The 25,166-nt window shown below is 43.2% G+C and overlaps 2 protein-coding genes across 2 annotated transcripts in view; one reads left to right on the top strand and one right to left on the bottom strand.

The window, feature by feature from the left end:
• Positions 1-866: 866 nt before the first annotated feature.
• eif3s6ip (eukaryotic translation initiation factor 3, subunit 6 interacting protein) lies at positions 867-6,410 on the top strand. The gene is given in 16 exon segments (XM_029450056.1): positions 867-1,049; positions 1,371-1,431; positions 1,519-1,732; positions 1,848-1,927; positions 2,521-2,582; positions 2,702-2,771; positions 2,876-2,949; positions 3,219-3,390; positions 3,660-3,814; positions 3,996-4,166; positions 4,423-4,556; positions 4,849-5,022; positions 5,431-5,518; positions 5,520-5,621; positions 5,880-5,960; positions 6,238-6,410. Coding segments are annotated over 16 exon segments (1,752 nt in total). The 5' UTR covers positions 867-1,013; the 3' UTR covers positions 6,316-6,410.
• A 288-nt stretch (positions 6,411-6,698) lies between these two features.
• Positions 6,699-25,166, bottom strand: part of cdh23 (cadherin-related 23) — a 165,622-nt gene continuing 147,154 nt past the window's right edge. The window contains exons 39-70 of the mRNA XM_029449357.1: positions 23,729-23,950; positions 23,253-23,372; positions 22,513-22,693; positions 22,284-22,417; positions 21,520-21,729; positions 20,808-20,915; positions 20,033-20,135; positions 19,421-19,546; positions 19,138-19,341; positions 17,827-18,285; positions 17,597-17,713; positions 17,270-17,494; positions 16,567-16,736; positions 15,909-16,046; positions 15,526-15,645; positions 14,898-15,075; positions 14,458-14,669; positions 13,388-13,582; positions 13,191-13,304; positions 12,951-13,080; positions 12,403-12,666; positions 12,162-12,323; positions 11,493-11,749; positions 11,301-11,398; positions 11,063-11,183; positions 10,896-10,975; positions 10,680-10,720; positions 10,465-10,525; positions 9,936-10,065; positions 9,590-9,709; positions 9,253-9,363; positions 6,699-8,479 (exon numbers count right to left, since the gene is read on the bottom strand). Coding sequence (XP_029305217.1) covers positions 8,144-8,479; positions 9,253-9,363; positions 9,590-9,709; positions 9,936-10,065; positions 10,465-10,525; positions 10,680-10,720; positions 10,896-10,975; positions 11,063-11,183; positions 11,301-11,398; positions 11,493-11,749; positions 12,162-12,323; positions 12,403-12,666; positions 12,951-13,080; positions 13,191-13,304; positions 13,388-13,582; positions 14,458-14,669; positions 14,898-15,075; positions 15,526-15,645; positions 15,909-16,046; positions 16,567-16,736; positions 17,270-17,494; positions 17,597-17,713; positions 17,827-18,285; positions 19,138-19,341; positions 19,421-19,546; positions 20,033-20,135; positions 20,808-20,915; positions 21,520-21,729; positions 22,284-22,417; positions 22,513-22,693; positions 23,253-23,372; positions 23,729-23,950 — 5,247 coding nt within the window. The 3' untranslated portion in view covers positions 6,699-8,143. The remainder of the gene's footprint in view (positions 8,480-9,252; positions 9,364-9,589; positions 9,710-9,935; positions 10,066-10,464; positions 10,526-10,679; positions 10,721-10,895; positions 10,976-11,062; positions 11,184-11,300; positions 11,399-11,492; positions 11,750-12,161; positions 12,324-12,402; positions 12,667-12,950; positions 13,081-13,190; positions 13,305-13,387; positions 13,583-14,457; positions 14,670-14,897; positions 15,076-15,525; positions 15,646-15,908; positions 16,047-16,566; positions 16,737-17,269; positions 17,495-17,596; positions 17,714-17,826; positions 18,286-19,137; positions 19,342-19,420; positions 19,547-20,032; positions 20,136-20,807; positions 20,916-21,519; positions 21,730-22,283; positions 22,418-22,512; positions 22,694-23,252; positions 23,373-23,728; positions 23,951-25,166) is intronic.

Consider the following 25,166-nt stretch of genomic DNA (forward strand, 5'->3'; position numbering starts at 1 on the left):
ACAATACACAAACAATGATATAATGATACAATCTGTGATATGTGATATATGTTCTAAAAACAAAATAATTGAGCAGTATTACATTTTGATTGATTTAAAACACGAAGTGCACGCAAAGCAGTGGAAGTCAAACTCATGTGAGTAGTAATAGTAAAAGAGCATGATCAATGTTGAAGCCTGATTTGGAGGGACATGATCAATTTTGCGTTTATTCTTGATGCTCTTCTTGACTTGACAAGACTGAGCCTTCATTATTACAGTAACGGAGAGAGTGGTACCTTGCGACTATAACGCCACCTAATGGTATTCAAAAGTAGTTACAAGCTCTCACAGCCCACTGACCATAGTAACCTAATAGTTTCACATCACCCATAGCTTTAAAATTCCGCATCTTAATTCCTGCCCAATTGTGAGACTGTAAGACTTGTTATCACTCTTTTTATTATTATTATATAAAAGGCTTTCAAAGGCTAAAAAGAATATATGATTATTTATGGAGGTAAAACCAAACAACGACGTTGTTTCCTAAATAACATTTCATAACCAATGTGCTTGTGACGCTGGTGGTCTTACAGCAGTGGTTCCCGGTTAATTTGGACTTATATTTATCTTGCTCTATGTTCTAGCAGTACCATCCTGTCTTTTGTAGCAGTTTGGATTAAATGTAACTTTAATTTCTCATTTGCATAACAAACATGAACAAGAAACATTCATGAAAAATACATTTCATGTTCTCAATAATGTTCTTCCAACAAAAGTCCCCTTGTGTTGTTACCGGTTGAATAATAATAATATTATGAATAACCGGACAGGACGATCTTAAATTTACATTACAGACACTCAATTTCCCACAATGCTTCAATGCATTGTGTTTCGAGCGGCGTCACGGCTTTCTCCTTCCGCTTCCTGTCTTCTCCGGCGAAAGCTGCGTGGTTTAGCGGCGTTAGCTAACCGAGCACACATTCTCGTTTATCACTCCACTCTCTTATGAGCTTGGACTATTAACTAACATCATGTCATACCAAGAGGAGGAGGAGGCCACTACAAATGTATGTATTTCTTATAGTTAAATATTTTCATGATAACAACAACGACACGCTAGGTAGCGGTAGCCGGCTTGCTAACTAGCTGGCTAACTGCATAGCTATCTTAACTCCACCGGCATAACAGTAACGTCAGTTTTCGATGAGCCAGCATGATATTAATGACTGTTGTAGCCTTGTTTCTTAAGAGAATGCAACAATAACATCACCGTCTCTGTAAAGTTACGCGTGATGTAGAGAATAGTGTTTTTGGTAAAGTAAGCTTATGTTAATGATGACTTTCTGCTTGACAGATATTAACTGTGCATCTGTAACATTATTTTCTAGACCCCTGTTGCCGCAGCGTACGACCCGTACGCCTACCCAAACGACAGCGAACTGCACACTGGTTAGTATACACACAAATATTTATCTAAATGTAAGAGATGACCTTTCTATGTTGGTGTCTCCTCCTCACTCTCCCATCTTCTTGCAGGTGACCCTAAAGCAGACCTGGCCTATGAGAGGCAGTATGAGCAGCAGACCTCCTTCAACGTCATCCCAGAAGTGATCAAGAACTTCCTGCAGTATTTCCACAAAACCACCTCTGACTTAATCGACCAGAAAGTTTATGAGCTGCAGTCCAACGGTGTGTCCAGCGAGAGCATTGAGCAGAAGATCTATGAGATCCAGGATGTCTATGAGAACAGGTAAACTGTGAATGAACCTCTCTCTATAGTGGTGATGTTGTCATCTCTTTTAACAGAGACATTAAAGCTGTGTGGTTGATGAGCATCTCACCTTTCCTATTTTGTTTCTGTTCAGCTGGAATAAGTTGACCGACCGTTTCTTCAAGAATACTCCCTGGCCCGAGGCAGAGGCCATCGCAGCACTCGTTGGCAACGGTGAGTTTATCATGTCCTGTTTTTGCCATTGCACAGACACTATTTTTTTGGTAGCACATCTTCTTTGGCTCTTGAATTGGTTCTTAAAATGTGACGGATTGTTTCAGTTTTTCACAATGAAGATGTTTTAACCTGCTCTGTGCGTCAACAGCTTGCCTCTTGTTTGAAAATAATGCTCGTCTTGGCTTTCTTTTTGCTAAGTTTCACTCACTTGCTCCACCTCCTCCAACTTATTTTCAATGGCAACGTTCGTGACATTTCCATTTTCCCTCCTGTCAGCCGTCAACATGGATTAAGAGAAACTAATTTACAAAGTTGAGAAGTGGCTAATCATATTTGATCCATTGCACATTATCATTTGAGCTGAAGAAATTAGAACATTTGTTAGTTATGAATGAATAACTTAAACACACAGCTCGTACTATATCTGGACAATTTTTTGCGCTCCATCAGCCAGAGTTCGCTCGCTGTATGTTAGGAGGATGTGTTGTTCTTTTAAACAGGTTTTGCAGTCTACTGATAAATGAGTTCATCCCGGTGTGGTTCTGCAGTGGGAATGTTTTGTGTCATTGATCGCCTGTTATCTCCTACAGATGCTGTGTTCCTCATCCTCTATAAGGAACTGTACTACAGACACATTTACGCCAAAGTCAGCGTGAGTAACTGCTCAATTTAAACACCTGTCAATCTCCCTCTCTATATTACCGAGCAACCAGAAAAATGTGTAAAACCTCTCCAGTATTTTGTTGTAAGTATTGTTTTCTTGATCATTAGGGTGGACCAACTTTGGACCAGCGTTTTGAGTCTTACTACAATTACTGCAACCTCTTCAATTACATTCTCAGTAAGTTACCAGAATAGTCCTTTTATTTTCCTCTCACCTGTATCAGTGTAAAATAACACCTAATGGATGATGAGTCATATGAGAATGTTTGTGACTGTAAACAGATGCTGATGGCCCCGCCCCCCTGGAGCTGCCGAACCAGTGGCTCTGGGACATCATTGATGAGTTCATCTACCAGGTACAGTGCATTTTATATATATATATATTGTTTAATGTATCCTGACTTTACAAGAAACCCCCCCCCCCAGTAATTTCTAGGCTTGTATTAATCTACAAGCAGTACGACATGGATGGTATCTCTACATGAGTTTTCCATACCTTTTCTGTTCTTTTTAGTGCTTATTAATATGGCCAATGTGGTTAACATTGCACATCTCACTCCTAACTAATAGCACAGAGAAAGTAGGATTAATTTCTGATATGGGATTTCCGCTCTCTCCGCTCCAGTTCCAGTCCTTCAGTCAGTACCGCTGTAAAACGGCCAAAAAGTCAGAGGAGGAGATTGAATTCTTGAGGAACAACCCAAAGATCTGGAACGTCCACAGCGTCCTCAACGTTCTGCACTCCCTGGTGGATAAGAGCAACATTAACCGCCAGCTGGAGATCTACACCAGCGGAGGTAAAGAAGAATATTATGGAGATATTTTTAGGTGGGAGGGGCAGGGATAAAATATAGGGAACCTGAAAACTGTTTAAATTAAAGGCCATGGGCCTTGTTAAAGTTACCAAAATAAGGCGCAGTTACGGTTCTCTGTAGATTTGTAGTCCTGTAAAACTGTAGTTTGTTGTTTTCCTGGTGAGAAAGTAACCTTTACATGTAGACCTGTGACAGCGTATTCAGTCTAGGTGTTCTACGAGGCAGCTAACAAGTTTGTTGTTTTGTTGCAGGAGACCCAGAGAGTGTCGCCGGAGAATACGGGCGTCACTCCCTGTACAAGATGTTGGGTTACTTCAGCTTGGTGGGGCTCCTGAGACTTCACTCTCTGCTTGGTGATTATTACCAGGCCATCAAAGTCCTGGAGAACATTGAGCTCAACAAGAAGGTAAGGCCCCTAATGTAGAGAGAGACGGGCTTGAGTACTACTAATAATGACACTACTCAGTACGCAGAGCCCTCTGTTTTGTCAGTATTTTAAACTTTTTTGACCTACATTCACTCAGCTTTAGGCTGCGTCTTCTTGTTTTTAGTCCACACCCTTTTATCTATTTCCCCCTGTCTTTCAGAGTATGTATTCCCGTGTGCCCGAGTGCCAGATTACTACATATTACTATGTGGGTTTTGCCTACCTGATGATGAGGCGCTACCAGGATGCCATTCGAGTCTTTGCTAACATCCTCCTCTACATCCAGAGGACGAGAAACATGTTCCAGAGGTCAACGTATAAATATGAGATGGTCAGTCCGAGCAGTGCTTCTTTTTTAGCTGTAGCTATAGATTCTCCCACTTATCTCACATACAGAATGTTCTTAAAAGTATGTTTTGTTGTTAAAGGTTCTCTGAAACATTCAGACTGATACCAGAATTTGGGTTGTGTTAATTCTTCTTAAATGCTGTGAAGCATTAATAATAAACAGTGGTGCATTCTCTGACAGGATCATATTGTAATATTGTTGAAGCAGATGTCATAATACTTGTTCAATGTGTTTTTAGGTAAACAAACAAAATGAGCAGATGCATGGTCTGCTGGCCATCGCTCTCACCATGTACCCGATGCGCATCGATGAGAGCATCCACACCCAGCTGAGGGAGAAGTACGGAGACAAGATGCTGCGAATGCAGAAAGGGTAAGAAAGAAACTCATCACATTGTGTTGGAAGAACTGTTTGCAGTATTTTTCTCATTGTGTCATTCCATATGACCTTTTATTTTATTTGTGTGTATACCATTACCCCTTAAAATACCCTTTTTTATCTTGGCCAGACACCCTAATGTATCTTTTTGCTTGTGGGTCTGAGCACTCGGGCAGCTACAGCTCCATAAAGTTGTTGCAAATTTAGTACTGGTATTTCTAACTGGCTCCCAGCAGCACCAGCAACGTGATACTAACTGATACACATGTTCCATTTTCCACCTCAGAGACCTGCAGGTGTTTGAGGAGCAGTTCAGCTTCGCCTGTCCCAAGTTCCTGTCCCCTGTGGTGCCAAACTATGACAACGTCCACCCCAACTACCACAAAGAACCTTTCCAGCAGCAGCTGAAGGTCTTTGCTGAGGAGGTGCAGCAGCAGGCCCAGCTCTCCACCATCCGCAGGTAGAGCATACCAACTTTATTTTGTTTTGTGTGGTACAGTTAAAGGTTTACATTCAGTGTTAATCACCAAAACATCCTTGAAGTCTAACCAAGTTGTCTAGTGCGTTTCCTTCCTCTATAAAACATTTGCAAAGCCGATTTTTAGAAAGCAAAGTATTTTCTGCCCTTTACCAACACCACTGGTAGGACTACGTCACCCATGTGTGTACTTGTGCACAAGACAAACAAAAGAGCTCTATAGACTCCACAGGGAACCTTTGATGTACCGGTATGGAGAGGAACACAGACACAGTTTTTCTGCTTTGGAATTTATTTTCTTCTCCCACCTGGCCCTTCAGAAATGCCTCAACTCGGATGTGGTTGCAGGGTGTTTATACGTGTCATCTAAGTCCCAATGTGTCCTTGCAGCTTCCTGAAGCTGTACACCACCATGCCAGTAGCCAAGCTTGCAGGATTCCTGGACATGACCGAGCAGGAGTTCCGTATTCAACTGCTTCGTCTTCAAACACAAGATGAAGAACCTGGTGTGGACCAGCGGCGTCTCAGCTCTGGACGGAGAGTTCCAGTCTGCTTCTGAGGTCGACTTTTACATTGACAAGGTGTGTTGAAGTCTATTAGAGTGATTTCTTTGACTTTTCTACATCCATTTAAATAGTCTGTCACAGGGGTGGATGGACCCCGTGGAAGGCTTGGTTTGTTGGTTTGGTTAAAATGATGATCAGATGGTTATTTTTCACAGTAGGTCTAAATTGAGCACATGTAGTATGTAAAATAGAGAGAAAGTAATGTTATGATTGTGATATTGTTTTGAGTAGATCTGTTTGTTTGTTAAGCTTTTTCTCTGCAACACTCCACAGGACATGATCCACATCGCCGATACTAAAGTTGCTCGTCGGTACGGAGACTTTTTCATCAGACAGATCCACAAGTTTGAGGAGGTGAGTAGTGATCCATCATGCCTCTGGCAAGCAATAGAGAAGTACAGAATTATCGAGTTGCTAATTGTATTTGTTCATTCAACAGAGAAAATGTTAGAGCCAGTTTTAAGTATTGTCACCGGTGGTGGTATAAAGAAATCTCCCAAACACACTCTGAGCTAACTATTCCAGTGACTGATTCCACAGCTAGCTTTTTCCTGAACTGATTTGTTTTAAACGTAAGACTTCCACTTATATCTTGTGTTAAATACTAAACAAAACCTCCATCCCCCTACAGTTGAATAAGACCATGAAGAAGGTGCCAGCCACCGCGGCTTCTGCGACGACAGTGACTCCCGCAGTCCGAGCAGTCTGACCAGCCGCAGTGAAGAAGTCTTTTGACGACTATTATTGATGAAAACTTTTCTATGTAACCTGGCAACAATAAAGCAATGGAGTGGTGTGCGAAAACTCTTGTTTCTTTATTACCTTTCAAGTGTCCTGAACCACCACTAGATGGCAGTATTTACCAATCTGTAACACTGAGTCAGCTGCAGGTTTGTTTGTCTGCATATTGTACCTGTGAGTACAACAGTCTACCTTGAGATAGGAAGACAAATATTGAGTGTCATGGTCATCAAGGTTTCTCAGATTCCCAGACTTTTCTTCATGTCTGCCTGAATCTTTTAATATCCTGAATTCGGTTGCCATGTTGTTCTTGGCCGCTCTCCCATCATCCCACCAACCCGACTTCAAAGGCCGTTGCATATTTCTTTTATTATCACAGATCATCCAACATTTCCCAACACAGATCTCAGGACAAGAATGACAAAGAAATGGTAATATAAAAAATTAATCTTAAACACACCACTCATCAGAAACAGCAGTCATAACAGAAAACAGAACAACATGTCACTATAGCACAATATACACATACTCCAAACATCCAGAAGTATTTCCTACCTGTTTTGGTAAGCCAGCATTTTTTCTTCAAAAATATTATTTCTTCCATCACATTTTCTATAAAATAAAAAAATAAAGCAAACATTGCTCATTTTGAGCATGACTCTGAGTCCTTCAGGTGGCAGTGTAAAGTCTCTGGGCACAATGCCATCTTTATGTTTATAAAAATTGGATAATTCATACTTTTTTAAAATTCCATCTATAAGTCCTTACCAAGTCTTTATTATGTATATTTATATCAAAGTTATCATAAAAGATTCCATTTTTTTTCCTTCATGTGGCTCCAGTCGGACAATGTTTGATCCTTCTTCCATCATCTTCATCATTTGTGAATCCTTCAGTTTTGAATGAAGAGTCAGCCCACGCTAAAGAGGAAGAGCAGGGACGAGGGTCTGAATATTCACCGCTGTCCTGCAGACTGGAGTGTTTTGTCTTTTTGCCATTGATCCAAAGAAATCACTTTTATCAAACTACTACGATACTTTAACAATTGCACAACGGCAAAGGCCCCTTTTGAACTTGGTATGAGCGTCACTGGGGAAAATATTTTAAGTGCCCTTGTATGCATTAAATATCCATCTATAATTTCCCAACAACGAAACGAACATCTGAAATAGAAAATTCTTACTGTCCCATTCTCACTCCTTCAACACTGATTGCATTGTGTTGCAAAAAGAAAAAATATCAGAGCGTGAACATTTTCTCATTGTCCCATTGATGGCCATCCGCTGGTCTGAGTGTGTGTAACTTCTTTCTTTTTTTTGAGTGTGTATTTGTTTTTGTGGTAGTGTATGCAGTCCAGGTATGACTTCAAAAGGATTAGTGAGAATGAGGCACCTTTTGACGATTATAAGGTCACGCTTCAACAAGCTTCTCCCACAGGGAGGCTTAGTCTCTCCTCTCCACTCAGCTCTTTGGATGTAAGTCGATGACCTCGGTTGGTTTTGTCTCGCTGAAGAAAAGTGCCCTGCTTTTGCTTTTCCATTTCCTAAAGGTCATTTTCTTCTCTTGAAGCACCTAACGTGGGACCACCTTCAACATAAGACCCATTCAATCCAACCCAATGGTGAGTTAGTCCTCTTGCAGGCTGTCTCACTGATGCACTGAGGTTGGCTTATGAGATTCCCTAGACTACACACACTCCTCCTCCAGTCCTCCTAGGCCATAGCAGGGTGGCGGTGTGGAGGCACAAGGACACACACGAGTCATGCTTGAGCTCAGACCAGCGAGGCCTCGGCTAGTCATAACTCTGTGATCTCCAGGGGACTCTCCGACAGGGTGTCCCCGTCCTTGTGGCGGTGCATCGGGGTGGACTTGGCCGACTCCGTGCGGGCGTTGCGCTCTGAATAGAGCCCCCCGTCAGCGTTCAGCGCCTCTAGAGAACGTGCCAGGGCCCGCTGGTCGTCCTCTGGCAGGCTGTTGAGGTCAGCGGTCAGGAGGGTACCCGTGCTTCCGTGGACCACGTGCACACCTTCGGGACCCTTCAACTCCACAGGAAGCTTGTGCTTGAAGCGCAGTGTGCCGCGACCCATGCCCAGACGCTCGTCCTCATCATCGTCCAGATCGCTCTGGATCAGCTGTTGAAAGAGGAAAGAATAAACGTATGGACTAATATTGTTTGTACCAGGGGTTTTTAAAGTGTGACACTGTGGGCCTCCCCTCACACAAGGCTGGGGAAATTCCTGGATGCCTATGAGATCATGATTATGTTCTTTGATCCCATAGACACTAGTATTGATGTTTGACATGTCTTACACCCAATAACATAAAACATGTCTGTCCTAAGGCAAATTATGAATTCTAACCAAATCACATACATTTAGGCTTTTCTATGTGTTCTTTTTTATAACTTAATGTAATATCTCTTTACGTCCAATCACTGAGCCTACCCTGAAACAGTTTGGAGCCCCCCTGGGAAGGCCCTCCTCCCTCTTTGAAAACCTCTGGTTTATACAATGCATGGGGTTCACAGCAATATGACAGCTTTGGAAGAGATAACATTGAGGAAGAGCTGGGCAGAGTTTACCCAGTGGAAGGAAAATTGAAAAAGGGAGAACAACTTGGAAACTTGAAGTGAGACAACAGTGGAGAAGAATACATGTCATGCCAGACCTGGGTTAAATTACTGCAAACAATTCTTAGCATTACGTTTTAGTGCAGGAACTAGTTTCCCCAAAGTCTGACTCATAGTAGCAGAGACAGCAGAAGTAGTGAGTAAGTGCCAAGTCAGAGCAGCAAACGTCAGAATGAGAAATCGAACGAATGATCGGGGAGGTTCACTCTCCGGTGGTGTCAGACAGGAAGAGCACAGCAGCAGGTGCAGTTACACCATCAGGTTTTCCTCTCCCACCTCAGTGACTGATGATTGATCCCCCTGGCTGGTGGATACTGTGACGAGTCGTGCTGCAAAGAGCTTTTTCAGCCTCAGGTAGTCGTCCAGGACCACATTGAGCAGGGAACCCTGACAGGACGGCATTTAGGATCAAACAGAGTCCATACACAGCCTCACTGTTACAGTAATCATGAATGAGAATCCACAGCAGGACCGTCAGCCCGTCTTCGAGTCCTTGGGGTCTCTCTCTCTGTTTGGAGGAGGTCTGTCCTCTGACCTTATCCTCAATGCGTTGTGGGAGGCCTTTAGATTTGATGTGTATCTCCCTGGATAATATGACATACAGGTGTCTTACCTTGATGGGACCTTCCCTCATGATCTGGCCCAGTTTAGCGATGTTGTCGTACTCCTGAATGGCTGCCCTCAAGTAACGATCGTCCTCAGGCTTCGCTTGAGGCTCTCGACCAAATGTGCCCTGTGGGGATGACACACACACACATGCTCACTTAAAAATAGCCAGCTGTGAAATGGGGTTAACTTGGAGGACAATGCCTTGGTTACAGACACAAACGTGTGTAAATCCTGAGGGACTTTACTCTCTATCTTCTCAGCATTGAAGCCTGGAGCAAAATATCATCTGCTAAACTTCTCAGGGTATTGTTGTAATATATAAATGAACTCATATGAATGTTGGTACTGACATGAGTGCGTGCAGGGCTGTTCCACAGGTCAGTTATCTCACTCAGGTTCTCAGGCAGGTCGTCCTCGTGGTCAGCCTGAGCAGCCAGCTCCAGGTTGCGACAGAATGGGTCTAGCCACACGGGATTAGCCCTGAAGAGGAAAACAGCATTACACACTTCATCTACAAAACGGTGAATTATCAGCACTATCTGATAAAGTTGAATGATATTTATGAACGTTAAGCTACTTAAAGGAATAGTGTTACATTTTGGGAAACATGCTTATTCACTTTCTTGCTGAGACTTACCTGACTGCACCTCTAAAGCTCACTAATGAACAGAATATATCTCGTTTCACAGAGTTCTTGAAGTCAAAGAAAAGCTTATTGTTGATCTTCAGAATGAATAACTCATAACTACTGACAAAATACTGCTGGAGCTTTTTGATCGAAACTATAGTTGCGTAAGAACAACACAAAGTGGTAGTTGTTTGGAATTCCTTTTAAGCAATATGTGACAAAGAGGTGTGAAAATTAAGCTATTATCTCACCCCTCAAAAGAGTACTTGTTAGTGTTGGGCATGTCCAGGATATCCATTAGACCCTGGTTCCCTGGATGGTGGAAGATAGATCATTTTGAGTAACACAGGCTCACTGCAGTAAACTGTCATATTGTACGCTGCATTTACAGATGGCAAAGCCGTAAAAGCCACATCCTGAAGTTAACAGCTGGTGGGTCCGTCTCCTCAACGAAGGTTTTTCTCACCTGTTGATCCCGCAACGATGGCTTTCAGCTTCCTCTGGTGTCTGCAACATAGCAAGAGACACGAGTTACGCGACGGTAAACATGTTGATGTCGCTGCTCAGACTGACAGCATAGACACAGAGTCCTTGACTAAACCGTTTTTTTTTTCATGAAATCTGGTGCAATCAAGATTCAAAATAAATCTACGTCAATACAAAATTGCTGAAGGGTTCTTACACTCTGCGGTAATGCCAGTTCATTGTGACAAACAAAATTCCCGCCAAGCACAGCAGCACAGCCAGGATGATGATAACTAGCTGTGAAAGAGAAAAACAAAGAAAGTCTTAAAAACACAAATCATCTGCAACAGCCTGTGGGTTTGTGGAGGTCCCGGCCTCGCAGACCTGTAGTGTGGTGATGTCGTCGGGCAGTTTGTCACTGATGGCGGGCTGAACGTCCACAACTGTGTATTTCCGGAACAGGTTTCTCAGCTGCTCCTTGTTTTCATCTATCATCTGAATAACCCTGCAAAACATGGAACACCAAGACACAGGTCAACTCAGGCCAGAGCACAATCTATGCACCGTATGCGTATACGTGTGCGGCAAAGTGACACATTTATTTAATCCAGGAAAGGTATACCTTTCAACATCTAGGATGGTGTTGGTCTGATTGTTGACAACGTGGATGAGCATGTCTGTCTGAGCATAACTGACCCTGCCCTTCTTGTCCACATGGAACTGCATAAAAGCAGAGAGAGACAAATATGTCAAATATTTAAACAACAACAAGCAAAACAATGCAAACGTGACATGAAAAACATTCACTCCTCACCTGTATGTCATCTAAGTTGACAATGGCTCCAGTAATGTTGGACAGCAAGTTGACGAATTCTTCCTGGTTTTCGCGGACCAAATCGGGGATCTCATTGAAGACTATCTTGACCCTCTGGTCATCTCGGAGAATGTAGATGTTCACGTTGGTGGTTGTGCTGTGTCCAGCAAAATCACACGCCAAAATCTCGAGTTGAAAATAGCCTGGATTGTAGGACGTGAAGAGGTCGTATGTTCGGATGATACCATCTGTCAAACCTGTGGAAATCATGGGATAGAATGAATTGCAATGGTAAAACAAGCTCTCCAAATAATAATAATAAGACTCAACATATAGAACTGCATTCTATGAGATGTATCATGCTTTTTATTTGCCATATCCCTGGCTAGATGTAAGTCTAATTGAAACCATGCAAAAACTTGTCTAAGTGTGAGACTCAAGTCATATTGAGCCTTATTCGTCTGTGTCATAGAGCATCATTGTTGTCCATAAACAAACCATGCCGTGTATATTTCATGTTCCAAAAATACCATTTACAGATTATTTTCCGACTGTGTTGTAAGAGGTAAAAATTAATCCAATAAATGCAATGCATGTAACGGGTAGGACTGGGCAGTATGCTGAACTGAACAGGCAGTGTGCCTGCATATTGTACAGGAGGAAGCTCACCGATGGTGAAGATGCTGCCAACGTCCTCACTGCCATTGCTCTGTGACTGGAAGTAGCGGATTGTAACAATATGGTATTGAACCAAGCTGTTGTTGCCGATGTCATTATCTAAAGCCACGACCTTGATCAGATCTGAGCCCACTTTGGCATTTGCTGCAACTCCTGAAACAAGGACCCAAAGAGGGAAGGTTATGGTTGTTTTATATAGACCAGCATACACACACACAAGAACACAGATTACCTGCAGTGTACTCCGCCTTAGTGAAGCGTGGTTTCTGGTCATTGATGTCTTCCAGTTCAATGTAGACTTCCAGCAGGCTGGGGTCACGGGCGGGGTCCAGGGCTTTGGCCCGTGCTGCCCTCTGACCCCGGGGAGGAGTCCAGCTCCGGTTGCTGGAAGCCTTGATGATGATGGAGTAGACCGGGATCTCCTCTCGGTCCAGATCCTTGTGCAACTTCAGCTCTCCATCTAAACTCAAGCCAAAGTTTCCATCACTGTTTCCTCCTGCAGGAGGAGATGGAAAGGATTTGTGTTCAGTCATCTAAAGAACTGAAGGAATCAGCTTTAAATAGAAAATAAATACAGATGGATGTGTAGAAATGTCCTCATTATTCCTGGGCTTTTGAAGTAAGAGGACCTTTATCTGACCGCACAATGGATACAAGATAAACTCCTTAACCTCTATGTGTGATCTCCAGGATTTTACTTTTGCTGGCTCAACCTAAATAATTATATTAATGGGGGAAACCTTTAACATGAACAGACATGTCTGTAGGGCACCGTATCACCTGCAATAAAGTAGTAGACGATTGCATTGGTGCCGTCATCTGCATCCACAGCTCTGGTTACGTTCCCCACCACAGTACCTGGATGGGAATGCTCAGGCACTGTCAGCTTCTGATAAGGCAGGCTGCCACGCTGCGGTGCACACACAGTCCAAGAGAAGATGTTACAAACAGTTAAGAAGCAGTTCTTGCAACTGTACAGATAATCTAATTAGGACTTAATTCAGAGAGCTTCATACTTACCGGTGGTTTAAGGAAGACGGGTTCATTGTCGTCGACGTCCAACAGCGCCACCTGCAGAGGCTGTGTGGTCTCGTAAGGCACTGGCTGGCCCATGTCGCGGGCCACAATGATAAGCTGAGAGAGTCGTTTTCACTCGGTTAGAGTCATACATACGTACACACTTAAATACATTAACTGCACATACAAAATTGACTCACGCTGTGGAGGCCCTGCTTTTCTCGGTCCAGTCTCAAAGTAGTTGTGATTACTCCAGACATGGCGTCGATGTGGAAGTTTTCCCAGTCTCTGTTACCCGCTCCAGTCTGCAGGAAGCCATAGCGGACCTCTCCGTTCAGCCCCTCGTCAGAGTCTGTTGCATGCACCTCATACACCGGCAGGCCTGGGGGCTGCTCCTACATGGACGTCAAAGACTTTCAGCATGTGCTTGTGTGAACTTCTCAACTTGTATCTTAAAGGTCGACTGTAACTGAAAGGTTCACAGAACTTAAGTCAAAATCTGGACATTTTGCCCCGCAGACATCTTGACATGTCATAGCACAAATAACCTAGATGTAATTAGTAACATTAAAACTGGAATAGGTGACTTTCTGGCCACCTGGGGGCAGTATAAACAAAATAAATAAGTTGGCAAAGAACTTGTTGGCAAACAGTTGCTGTTTTACATCCAGTGGATATGGAGGCCTATCATCATCCATCTGTATGTAGTCATGTTTGTGTCCTGATGAAGGTAAGTGCAATACTCACGCTCCTCTAAGGTCTGCTTTGCTCTCCACCAACTCCTGAGGGAAATATCTGGCTCTTCAGCCCCTGAATGCTCCACTATGTTCACCAGGGAATCCATAACTTTGTCTGTCTGCCGTTTAGTGCTGAACTAAACAGCTGAGTAACTCCATCACTTGAACACTCAAACTTTACTCAAACTTTGCTTATTAAAACCTCTATGTGAAGGGATCCAAAATGCCGTATTGGTATTAGCCTTATGAAGCTGAGTGGGTGGATAAATCAGATGTAATCCACATTAATTACAATTTCATCGCTATTATAAAATGTGCTGTTTCTGGTAAAAACTTTCATTCAACTAATGAGTGAGCCACTGATTAATTTTCTTAGCACCGTGGCACTCGTTGGTGTCAAATTTGTTGCAATGAGCCCACATAGTGACGCAGATGCTTTACAGATGTCAATTCTACTAAAAGAGAGCAATGGCAAATCAAATAAAAAAAAGAAGACAACAATGACATACATAGGAACACGTGAATGCAGATACCTCTGAGATGTGAATGATGGTTCCATTGGCGGGCCGGACAAACACTGGTCTGTTGTCATTGACGTCTATGACTGTAATGATCAGGTCTGCAGTGCCCCACAGGGGAGGACGCCCCTGATCTGTAGCCACCACAGTCAGGTTGAAACGTTCAGAAGACTGAAGCAGGCGGCGAGAACGTACCAGCCCTGTGTTTGGATCCAGGGAGAAAGCATCTAAAGAGACAGAGAAGGATCAGGGTCTAAGTACGGATATGAATGCTGAACCATACGGAGTCCCATAAAAGGTTTGAGCGACATTCTTTCCACTAACTAAACATGTAAGTAGGAACAACAATGGGGATAGTTATAGGTGAAGGTTGTATTGTAATTGTAAAGTGGTTAACTATACTTTTAAAGAACAGTTAGTGGCACCTACTGAGGCTTTTATTAGTACGTTCATACCTGAATGTGCACCCAGCATGTTGTAGAGCACCGCTCCATTTTCTCCTTCATCCAGGTCAGTAGCCCTCACTGTGATCACAGACGTTCCACTGGGCTCGTTCTCAAACACGCTGGTGTTGAACACTCGCTCCGTAAAGCGGGGACGATAATCGTTGACATCGAGAACTGTGACCAGGACCTGGACATGCAGATCCAGTTTCAAACACAGAACATTCCTGACATATGGTAATATTCAAGAAAAAGTCAAGTAGAGCCCGATCAGTACATCGCTACATTTGACCTCTTATCTCATATGTTTGATGTCTTTTAGAAACATTATCACTATTACATTAGTTTGTTTAGTATCAGTGCCTGCTGTACCTTTTTAAGTATCGTCCTCAAAAATATAGTTGGGTCCTAATTCATGCTAATTTGCATTTTCACATCCTGATTAAGTGTTTGCAGAAATAAAATATGCTTGATTCTACTTCAGCAACACAACTTACAGATGACAGAAATGTAATCAAAGTGGATAAAGGTTCTCATTGACCTAGAGTGCCATGTTTAGTCAATGTGTCACTGTAGATGGAGGGTATCTGTGATTATTATTATTGAGATCCAGTGATCCAGAGAAGCCGGTGATTTCTACCTGGACAGAGTTCTCTCGTCTCTTGTTGGAGCTGCCGCCGGGGTTGTCACGGGCAACAGCGGTTAGAGTGTAGTGATCCTTTGTCTCTCGGTCCAGAGGAGAAAGGATGTAGATCTCTCCCTGACACAGAGCAGAGGGAATGATTAGGAAGGACGTACAGTCGTTATGGGAGTGGTGGTTGAATCAAGACATTTATTTGGGTGTGTGACAGAAATGAAGCATGGAGGTCAAATAAGTCGATTGTCTTTATCTTTAGCACACTTTGTTTAAACGTTCATTTCCAGGCAGGATGGCGTTCGATGTTGACACCCAGTTTTGATCTGGAGTGGGGCGTAGTTGTGATGGCTGATTAAGCTGATGTGCTCTTGTACAGGTTAACTCACAGTGGAAGGTTTCATGGCAAACTTGCCTTCCCCGTCTACCAGGCTGTACTCAATCACAGCAAAGAGGCCAGAGTCAGCGTCTGTAGCGCTGACACGAACTATGGTGGTGCCCAGGTTCTCGTTCTCGAACACAGGCTCCTACAAACACAGATGAAGACACATGTTACTGGGAAGTGGTGTTGAGTTGTGTTGTTTAATACATAGAAGTGACTCGACTTAATATTTTACATGAAAAAAAGGGTTTGAGACAGAATACTAGAAATGAACTCGCAAATGTAAGTGAATACCACACAAACAATGTGCTTTGTTAATGAATTAGAAAAAAATATGGATCTGGCAAAATTCCGCCTCTCTCAAATAAGCACATATACTGGATATCCAGTTTTGGTTCGTCTTGTCTTTAGTTAACTGTTGGCAGTTCATTTCATTTTGACTTTTCAAACAAAAGTGTTCATGTGGTCATCATCAATGTTATTAGTCCTGCAATGACACCCCATAATGTGTGCTGTCAGTGAAGTCACCTATTTTAATATCAAATATTTCAAGTTATAGAAGTTGCCACGTAAAAATACAAAATTAATATATGATTTTTCTTAACATCACCTTTTAAATTCTGCTTTGATGGGTGCTATTTGTTTCTTAATATTCTGTTCAGTACCTGATAGGAGGGTTGTAGGAAAACAGGGTTATTGTCATTAACGTCCACTATGCGCAGATAAACTGGCAGCTCAGCTATCCTGGGAGGAGTGCCATGGTCCCGGGCCCGAATGGTGAAATTCAGCCACTGCACCTGCTCGAAATCCACCGTCTGGTTGGCTACAATCTTACCTGTAACATTTGTAACACAGTGATGGTTACAGTTAGGATTCATGTGGGCAATACGAAGATTCTCAATTATCTTGTCTTTATTAAATAAGGACCATGCACAAAAAGCATTATCTCAAAATCAGAAGAATTGATTCATTTAGCTCATTTCCATCTGCAGTCCCAGGGCAGGTACACACTGAAAAATCATCACTAAAAACCATTTACATGCAAAACCATTACATCGTCTCTATCGCACACAACATTATACAGACAAATCCTCAAGCACACATCACCATATAAATACCAACTATAAAATTACATATCATGGGAAAAATAATTAAAGTCTGTGCAAGTTTTATGCTCAGCTGATATTTCAGTGCTTGATGGCTATAACATGAACACGACAACAAGCAAGATATTACATTGCTTTAAAAGCTTTGGGAACTTTGTAAATCTCTTAACTGAAACAAACATTTTCATTATATTCAGTGTTGGTGAATTTGAACATTGGCTCACTGCTGTTCATCTTTTCCACCCTATGCTGGTGGTCTTACCAGTGGAAGGGTCCTCCAGTCTGACGTAGCCCCCTCGGGGCAGGTGGAGCAGCTGGTAGATGACCTGGCCGTTGGGACCTTTATCCGGGTCTACAGCTGACACTGACAGTAGTGTTGTGCCCGGCTGAGCTCCTTCCAAAATCTTCTCCGTGAAGTTGGACACTCCGAAGGGCCGGAAGCGAGGAGCGTTGTCATTTACATCCAACACGTTTATGGTTAGTCTCGCTGTTGAGGAGAAGGTCACAATAAGAAGAGCGATGCAGAGTGAAAACAACTTACTGAACGTATGAAACTGAAGATAAGTTTCATGTTAGAAAATGGACTTACCATTAGGAACACTTCCTGAATTGTCAATAATCTCACTGGCATTGTCGTGGACAGACACAATGATCTCGAATGTAGCTACCAGCTCTCTGTTGAGCGGGTTACGCACAAACACTGCACCTGAAAATTCACCATAACATAAATATTTTCCCACGTGTAATCATTGAATATCTAACATCATCAGTCAAAATTAAACTTTGTAGATGATACTGAATTTGGCTGAGAAGTCTCACCAGTGTGTAAATCAATGCCAAAAGACTCCTGCAGCCCATCCACTGGGTGGTTCCCATCATCCTTTGCCTCCACTGAGATGATGTAATACTCCAGCCGGGGATGCAGATCAGGGTCCTCAGCGGTCAGCGTGGCAACCACCACACCCGGCGGTGTGGACTCATTGACGTTTATCATCGTTATAGGATCTATAAAACGGGGTCGGGAGTCATTCACATCATCCAGGATGACCGTCAGGGTGGCTGTGCCTGACATTGAGGGAGTGCCTCGATCGGTTGCCATGACGACCAGGCGGTAGGATCCGCGCTCTTCTCTATCGAGGGTGGAGTTGCCCACCAGGACGGCGCCAGAGATCGAGTCGACCACGAAGCGGTCCTGAGCACCGCTCTCCAGCCGATACATCAGCCAGCCATTAGAGCCAGAATCAGCATCAGTGGCAGACAGCTGAGTCACCACCACACCTGGAAGAGACGAAGAAGACAAACACACACATATTTGTCTTCGTATGACCAGTCATTGCCATTCCCAACATGTAAACCCTTAACCTTCACGCAGGGGAATTAATGTAAGTGTACATAATCCCAGGAGGGAAGGCTGCATTGTTATTCCTTGTACATCCTTTTAAAGTTGCTCTGATGTCCATTCAAAAAAACTAACATCAAATTATATATTTATACTATTGTCCACTTTAACGGCATTATATCTTCAACAACTTCATTCCTGATCATCACTACCAAATATTCATTCATTCAGAGTTTTAAAGCTTTAAATGCCAGTTTGTTTACATAATGCCACCAATTAAAAAAAACACAAACATTTTATTATTTTCTGTTTGGTAGGGATAAATTGTTTTTACACTGGGATATGTCAATGATTAGTAACAACATGGATTGTGATGCATTTCATCAAACATTGCAGTTCTTCATAATACAGCAGCCATGTTCCTCGTGGAAACCAGGAAAATAGCATGTAATTGTAATGAAAAGGCTGAATCTGGTGGAAAATAGTAAAAACTATGATTTGGAAGTCAGGGTTCTCGATTGAAAGCCTAATACAATATAAACTATGCTGTAAGGACAGTGGGATCAAACAAGTTGGTTTTAATGGGGTTCAATGGGACATTGTTGTCCTTAAGAGTCTGAGTGTCTGTATTTTAGCGAGTTTGTTAACAGTTTGTTATAGATGTATTATTGGAGCTGAGGTTCTGTCAGTGAAAGTACTCGGAGCTGGTGAGCGTGGTTTACATTCAAGCCAAAGTCCTCCAAACCCACTCATCCACACAGATCCTTAGTTAGGCACAAGCCAATACACACCAGTGGGGCTGTTCTCAGGGAGTCGAACACTGAAACTGGATGGGCTGAAGACGGGAGGGTTGTCATTCTGGTCCAGGATGGTAACTGTGAGAGGGACACTGCTATTTAAACGTCCTATGTCCTCCACAACTAGGAACAGCTCTACCCGAGGCTCCTGAAACGCCTCACGGTCCAACTGCGCCCCCTGACGCACACGGATCACACCTGGAAGGAGATACAGAGACATTAACTATTGCTTACAAATGTATCTCTTTGTCTACTTGCTGGGGAGTTATAATGTTACCAGAATTGGCGTCCACTGTAAAAAGGTCCACTCTGGCACCCAACAGGCGGTACTTCACCGCAGCATTGGGTCCAGTGTCTCTATCCTCAGCCAGGACCGGCCCATTCAACACTGTTACAGTACTGCCTACAGGGCGGGCAGAAATAAAGAGAGGGGCAGGTGGAGAAGTTCAATGATCACGTCAGGTAGAATTTTTTACACTTAGTCAGCAAGCAAATGCAAGGTTGGGCTTTCTATCTCCAATAATGGCCAAGAGAAACTGGTAAAATGTTGCTGCCACCACTCCTATAACTTTATATAACACAAATGGTATATTATCATTATAACTGATAATCAAGAGACTATGATCTGCATCCTGCTCTCGTGACAGATTAATTCATGTTGTGAACAAATATATTGTGAATGCAAAATGTAAGGTTGTCAGTGCTCATATCTCACTTCTAACGTTCAAAGGGAAAAAAATAGTCTCTGAATATCAGCCGTATGTAAACAAAGTCAGGAAGTCGCAGAGACAGTGTTACAGACAGGGTTTTGGCACGATGCCCTGTGCTGCATTACAGATTTCCCTCACTCAAGGGGAAAGAGAGAGAGAGACAGACACAGCAGTACTACCTGCTGCAGAGTTCTCTGTGATCTCAGCCCTGTAGCTGGTCCTGGTGAAAATGGGCCTGTTGTCATTCTCATCGAGGATGGTGATCACCAAGAGGTCTGAATCCTGGTGGTGTGGGAGGATAAAGAAACAAATACATGTGCTTGAGAACAAGACTGAGGAGGAGAGAAATATGAGTCAATCGGCCCTAATCACACACACACACACACACACACACACACACACACACACACACACACACACACACACACACACACACACACACACACACACACACACACACAGTGTTGGTTGTTGACTTGTTTGCAGCTCTGAGTTAGAACAGTTTCTCACCTCTCCCACAGAAGCAACATGTGCATGAGATTCTCATTATTAGGAAGGTACAGGACACATATAACCCAGCTAAAAACTACAATAGTACTTATCAATCTAAATCCCCCTAAAAAAGCCTACATAAAGAAAGATGTCCTTTAACACTCTAATGTTCTGAAATGAACTTAAAGCAGCTCATTCACATTGTGGTAAAAGCTTTTGTAGAATTAAGGTCTTTGAATCCAAATGATAACATTTTATTGCCATTTAAAGCTGCCATTGAGCACGTCAAAAATATTTATGTTATTATGTAATTATGAATTCCTCAAAAGCTGACTTGAAAAGATACAAAAGTTGAACATCAGTGGCAGTGATTTATGATTGTTACAGTGGTCTCTCTGTGAAACTACCAGTGTGGAAACTGGGAGTTCTTGCAGTATACGTGCACAGGGGAGGAGGGATTACCCTGCGAGCGATGCGGGGGTTCTCGGGGTTGTCTTTGACAGTGATGGTGAGCCTGTACTCTGCCACTCGCTCTCTGTCCAAGGGTCTGTTCACCTGCACCACACCTGTCTGGCAGATACAGAGAGGAAGAGGTAAGCCATTAGTGAGTTTACAGATTCATTCTTGATATGACAGTCTGCTTTATTACATTTAACCAGTGTGCAAACTGGTGCTACTAGTATATGTATTTCTACCTTCCCTACTATAAAGGTAGTATACGTATACTCTGTAATATATTTATGCTGTATGTAGTAAGTGCATGATGAAAGGCAGCTGGATCAATTGTACTAAATCAGGTTAATCTGATCAAATCTGGGAGCTGCCAATCACAAGACACACACGTCTTCCACCATGCTTCTGCTTTTTCCACCACCTGCTGCTCCACCTTTGCCACATCAGAAGGTCAGATTGTTCTGCTTTTGAGTAACTTAACAGCAGGCTAAATATCTGTGTTTTCTGCAGTTTCAAGCCTGTTTTACCTCTGAACACACAGCGTCACTGTTGGGCGTGGTCAGAAGGGAGTACACCTGTAACCACACCCAGCAGTGACGTCAGGTCCTGGAGTACACCTGTACTTTACTGCAGCATGGGGAAAAGTTCAACTACTGGAGGTCAGCAAAGACACAGGTGAAGTTTAAATGACTCTTTGATCCACACCACCCCTGTATCTCACCGTGTCATTGATGTAGAAGGCTCCATCCTGGTTGCCAGCAGTGATGTTATAAGTCAGCAGTGCATTCCGTCCGCTGTCTGCATCTCGCGCCAGGACTCTGGCCACAGAGGTGTGTATGGTAGCGCCTTCACTCACGCTGGTGTTGTAAGGCAGGTTCAGGAGGACCGGGTCGTTGTCGTTGATGTCTCGGACTTTGATCCCCACCACCACCTGAAGAAAACACGCCAAGACAAGAATAAAACTTAGATGGAGGAATCGAATCGAACCATTTTTTTATTTAGACTCTGCACTTTCTGCACTCTGCACCCATTCTAGTATCGGGAGCAGTGGGCCGATACTATACGGCGCCCGGGGAGCAGTATGGTGCCTCGGCAGGGCCCAGGAGGCAAACTGTCACCTCTCCAGGTACCAGTCCACACTCCGTACTTAGTCCATTTGGGGACTTGAACCGGTGACCCTCTGTTAAATTGTACATCCTCATACAACGGAACTGCATTGCCAATTACGTTTCGAGGGAAACTTATTTTCTCCCAGTTCAGTTGTATGGGAACATAGTTTTGTAGGAGACAGTGTTGTATGCTCATGGATGTGGAAAGTAGTATAGGTAGTGAGAGTAGAACTGGAAATTGAAGTGAAGTTGTTGTTATGTTATCTATGTAAGCCACATTACAGCACAGAAGTGAAGCTTGCAAGTTCCTGTTTGTCCAAGAGGATATGGTGAGTACACGTAGCTGCCTGCGTGTGTGTGTGTAATAAAGCCCCACCGAGGTGTTGCGAGATGGCGTGCCCAGGTCTCGGGCTGTGACAGTGATGTTATAGAAGGCTGTTGTCTCTCTGTCCAGCTCTACATCCTTCCTCACCCGAAGCTCGCCCTCCACAGGAGAAACCATGAACTCATCTGACAGAGAGAGAGAGAGAGAGACGGAGGCTCAGAGACACGTCGTAAGGATTTAATAGCACATCACTCTCTCGACAGAACAATCCGGTACTAACTCTGGTGATCTCCATCGGTGATGCTGTACTCCACTTTGCCGTTGGGCCCAGAGTCTTCATCGCTGGCTCTGAGAGTCCACACCCGAGGTCCTGGTTGACCCTCAGTCACCTCGAAAGGTCCCTCATAGTCTTTGGGGAAAGTGGGTGTCACATCGTTCACATCTAGGACATTTACCAGCACCTAAGGAAAGAGGGAGAGAGTTTAACACATCCGCTCATTTTGACAGAGTTCAACATTTGACCCAGTTTAATGTATGGCTACCTCTACCACTATACCATAACATAAATACGTTTTTGAAGGTAACAGAAGGATCTCCACCCTTAAATGGGTCAAACTTTGGGTCTTGTGTTTTGAGATCCTGATGAAAATCTACCTTGTTCCATGTGTATGTACAGATTGGAGCAAAGGTATTAGGATCGCAACTGAGAATTATTGTTGTTAAATCTCTTTATTATGTTTTGGAAAAATCCATTAATTACTTATAAAACTGTCAGAAAAAAACAATAAAACGGACATTACAAGTTTCTAAAGTTGATGTCTTTGAAGAGCTTGTATTGCCTGGCATTCCAAATGTTTAGCACTTCTGCTCCATACGCACCTGAACGATTGATCGAATATCAAAACTGACAATCGATATTTTTGTCGATCGACTTCTCAATTTATCAACTAATCGCTTCAGCTCTAAAATGTTAAATTTGAGTTAGTAGTATAAAAGAGTGCGTCTCTTTGGCATAATTACTGTTGTGCTAGATGTCAAGCGAAGAGCAGGATTTGGACATTGGTCCGTTGCTGTGACAACCAGCGCGTAGTGTCCGTTGCTGATCTCGTAGTCCAGCTCCTTTACTGCTGTGATCCTCCCCTAAATGTACACACACACGCACGCACGCATGCACACACACGCACACACACACACACACACGCACGCACGCACACACACGCACACATACACACACACACACGCACACACGCATGCACGCACATGCACACACACACACGCACACACATACACACGCACGCACACACACGCACACACACGCACACACACACGCACACACACATACACGCACACACACACACGCACACACACACATACACGCGCACACACACACGCACACACACACACACGCGCACACACACACACACACACAGAAGGTTAATGTATGTTTGTTTTCTCTGCAGTTGTAACGCTACAGTATAACAGTCGTCATGTCTTACCGTGATGCCGTTTATTTGAAAGGTCTGGATCAGGTTCCCGTGAGCGATGGCATATCTCAAGGTGCCGTTCAGACCCTCATCTGGGTCGATGGCCGTTACCGTGGCGATGGTGGCCCCCACTGTGTCCGGCCCCTCGCTCAACACTGTGACATACTCCTCCTCCGGAAACTCTGGGGCATTATCGTTCTCATCCACAATGTGAACATTGATGGTGGTTGAGGTCTGCGTGAGAAACAGAGACATGGGGAAACTGTTATTGCTGCGTCTACTATTTATGGGTTATTGTATTAAACAGCGTACGGGTTCAGCTGGACATGCAAGTGAGGGTAAATGTGATTTTATGGTCCATTCATCATTCTAATGTTGAAAGATCCTACAGTGATTTATCATCATGTTTGAGAGAAAAGCTCAAGCACAAAACCCATATCAGCAAGACTGTCTGCTAATAACTGAGTTATTTACTAATAACTAAAGAATAATATCTTGTATCTATCATCAGTATTTTCTCAAAACATCCACTTTTCTATACTATTCTACAGCCACGCCTACACATGTATGCAGTGTTCACTTCCAGTGTGACTAGTAAGGTATTCCACTAAACAGGAAACTCACAGGATTTGCTGTCTTCACTTCTGATATGCATAAGTGACATGTGATATTAGGGTTCATTTAACATGGGTGAATGGAAAAAGATAGTAGGAGTGTATTTTGTTACAGACAGGAGGAGATAATATCTTGTGAGAACCGAAAGGAAATCTTAAGAGTAGAGGCAGAGAGAAACTGCTGCAAGGTCGCCAAAAGTTCTGCTTCTCTGACGTTTCATCTTCCTACTGTTTTCTGGGGGGAAAAGCGAAAAAACACAGAAGTCCATCGTAAAAGAAATCACTTCAAGCCATTGAAAGATTCTGATACATAAACAAGTATCATCATGTGGAATAAAGATTGAGAGTTGAGCCAGTTCCTGCTCCACCAGTCTGACCTCCCAGTTCCCCTCCCAGTTTTTCTAAAAACAAGGAACAACTCACTGACACCCTCAGGCTGCGGCGGTAAGAGGTTCAGTAAGAGGTTGAAGAGGCCTTTGGAATTTCACAGTATTGTGAATTCTGCACGAGCTGTAGGCGGTGTGCGTTTATTAGAGAGCAAAATATGACTAATAATTAGAACTAGACTAACACACACACAGGTTATCCAAACAGCACAGCGACGTTCTTTTAATATCAAATATGCTTTAATATTTTTCCAGGCCAAACAGTAAAGTGCACACATTTTGCACATAGAGATCAGTTTACTAAAGTGGGCTACTACTCCACCACAACCACTTTGATAACGTCTGTGGCCCTGGAGGAGCATTGTCATGTCTGAGAAGATACCCCTTATGATGTCATCAAGATGATCTCAGCTTGTGTTTGAAAAATGTAAATTGAAGCCTTTGTTAAAA

Source organism: Cottoperca gobio, chromosome 15 (assembly GCF_900634415.1).
Source record: "Cottoperca gobio chromosome 15, fCotGob3.1, whole genome shotgun sequence".
Lineage (NCBI taxonomy): Eukaryota > Metazoa > Chordata > Actinopteri > Perciformes > Bovichtidae > Cottoperca > Cottoperca gobio.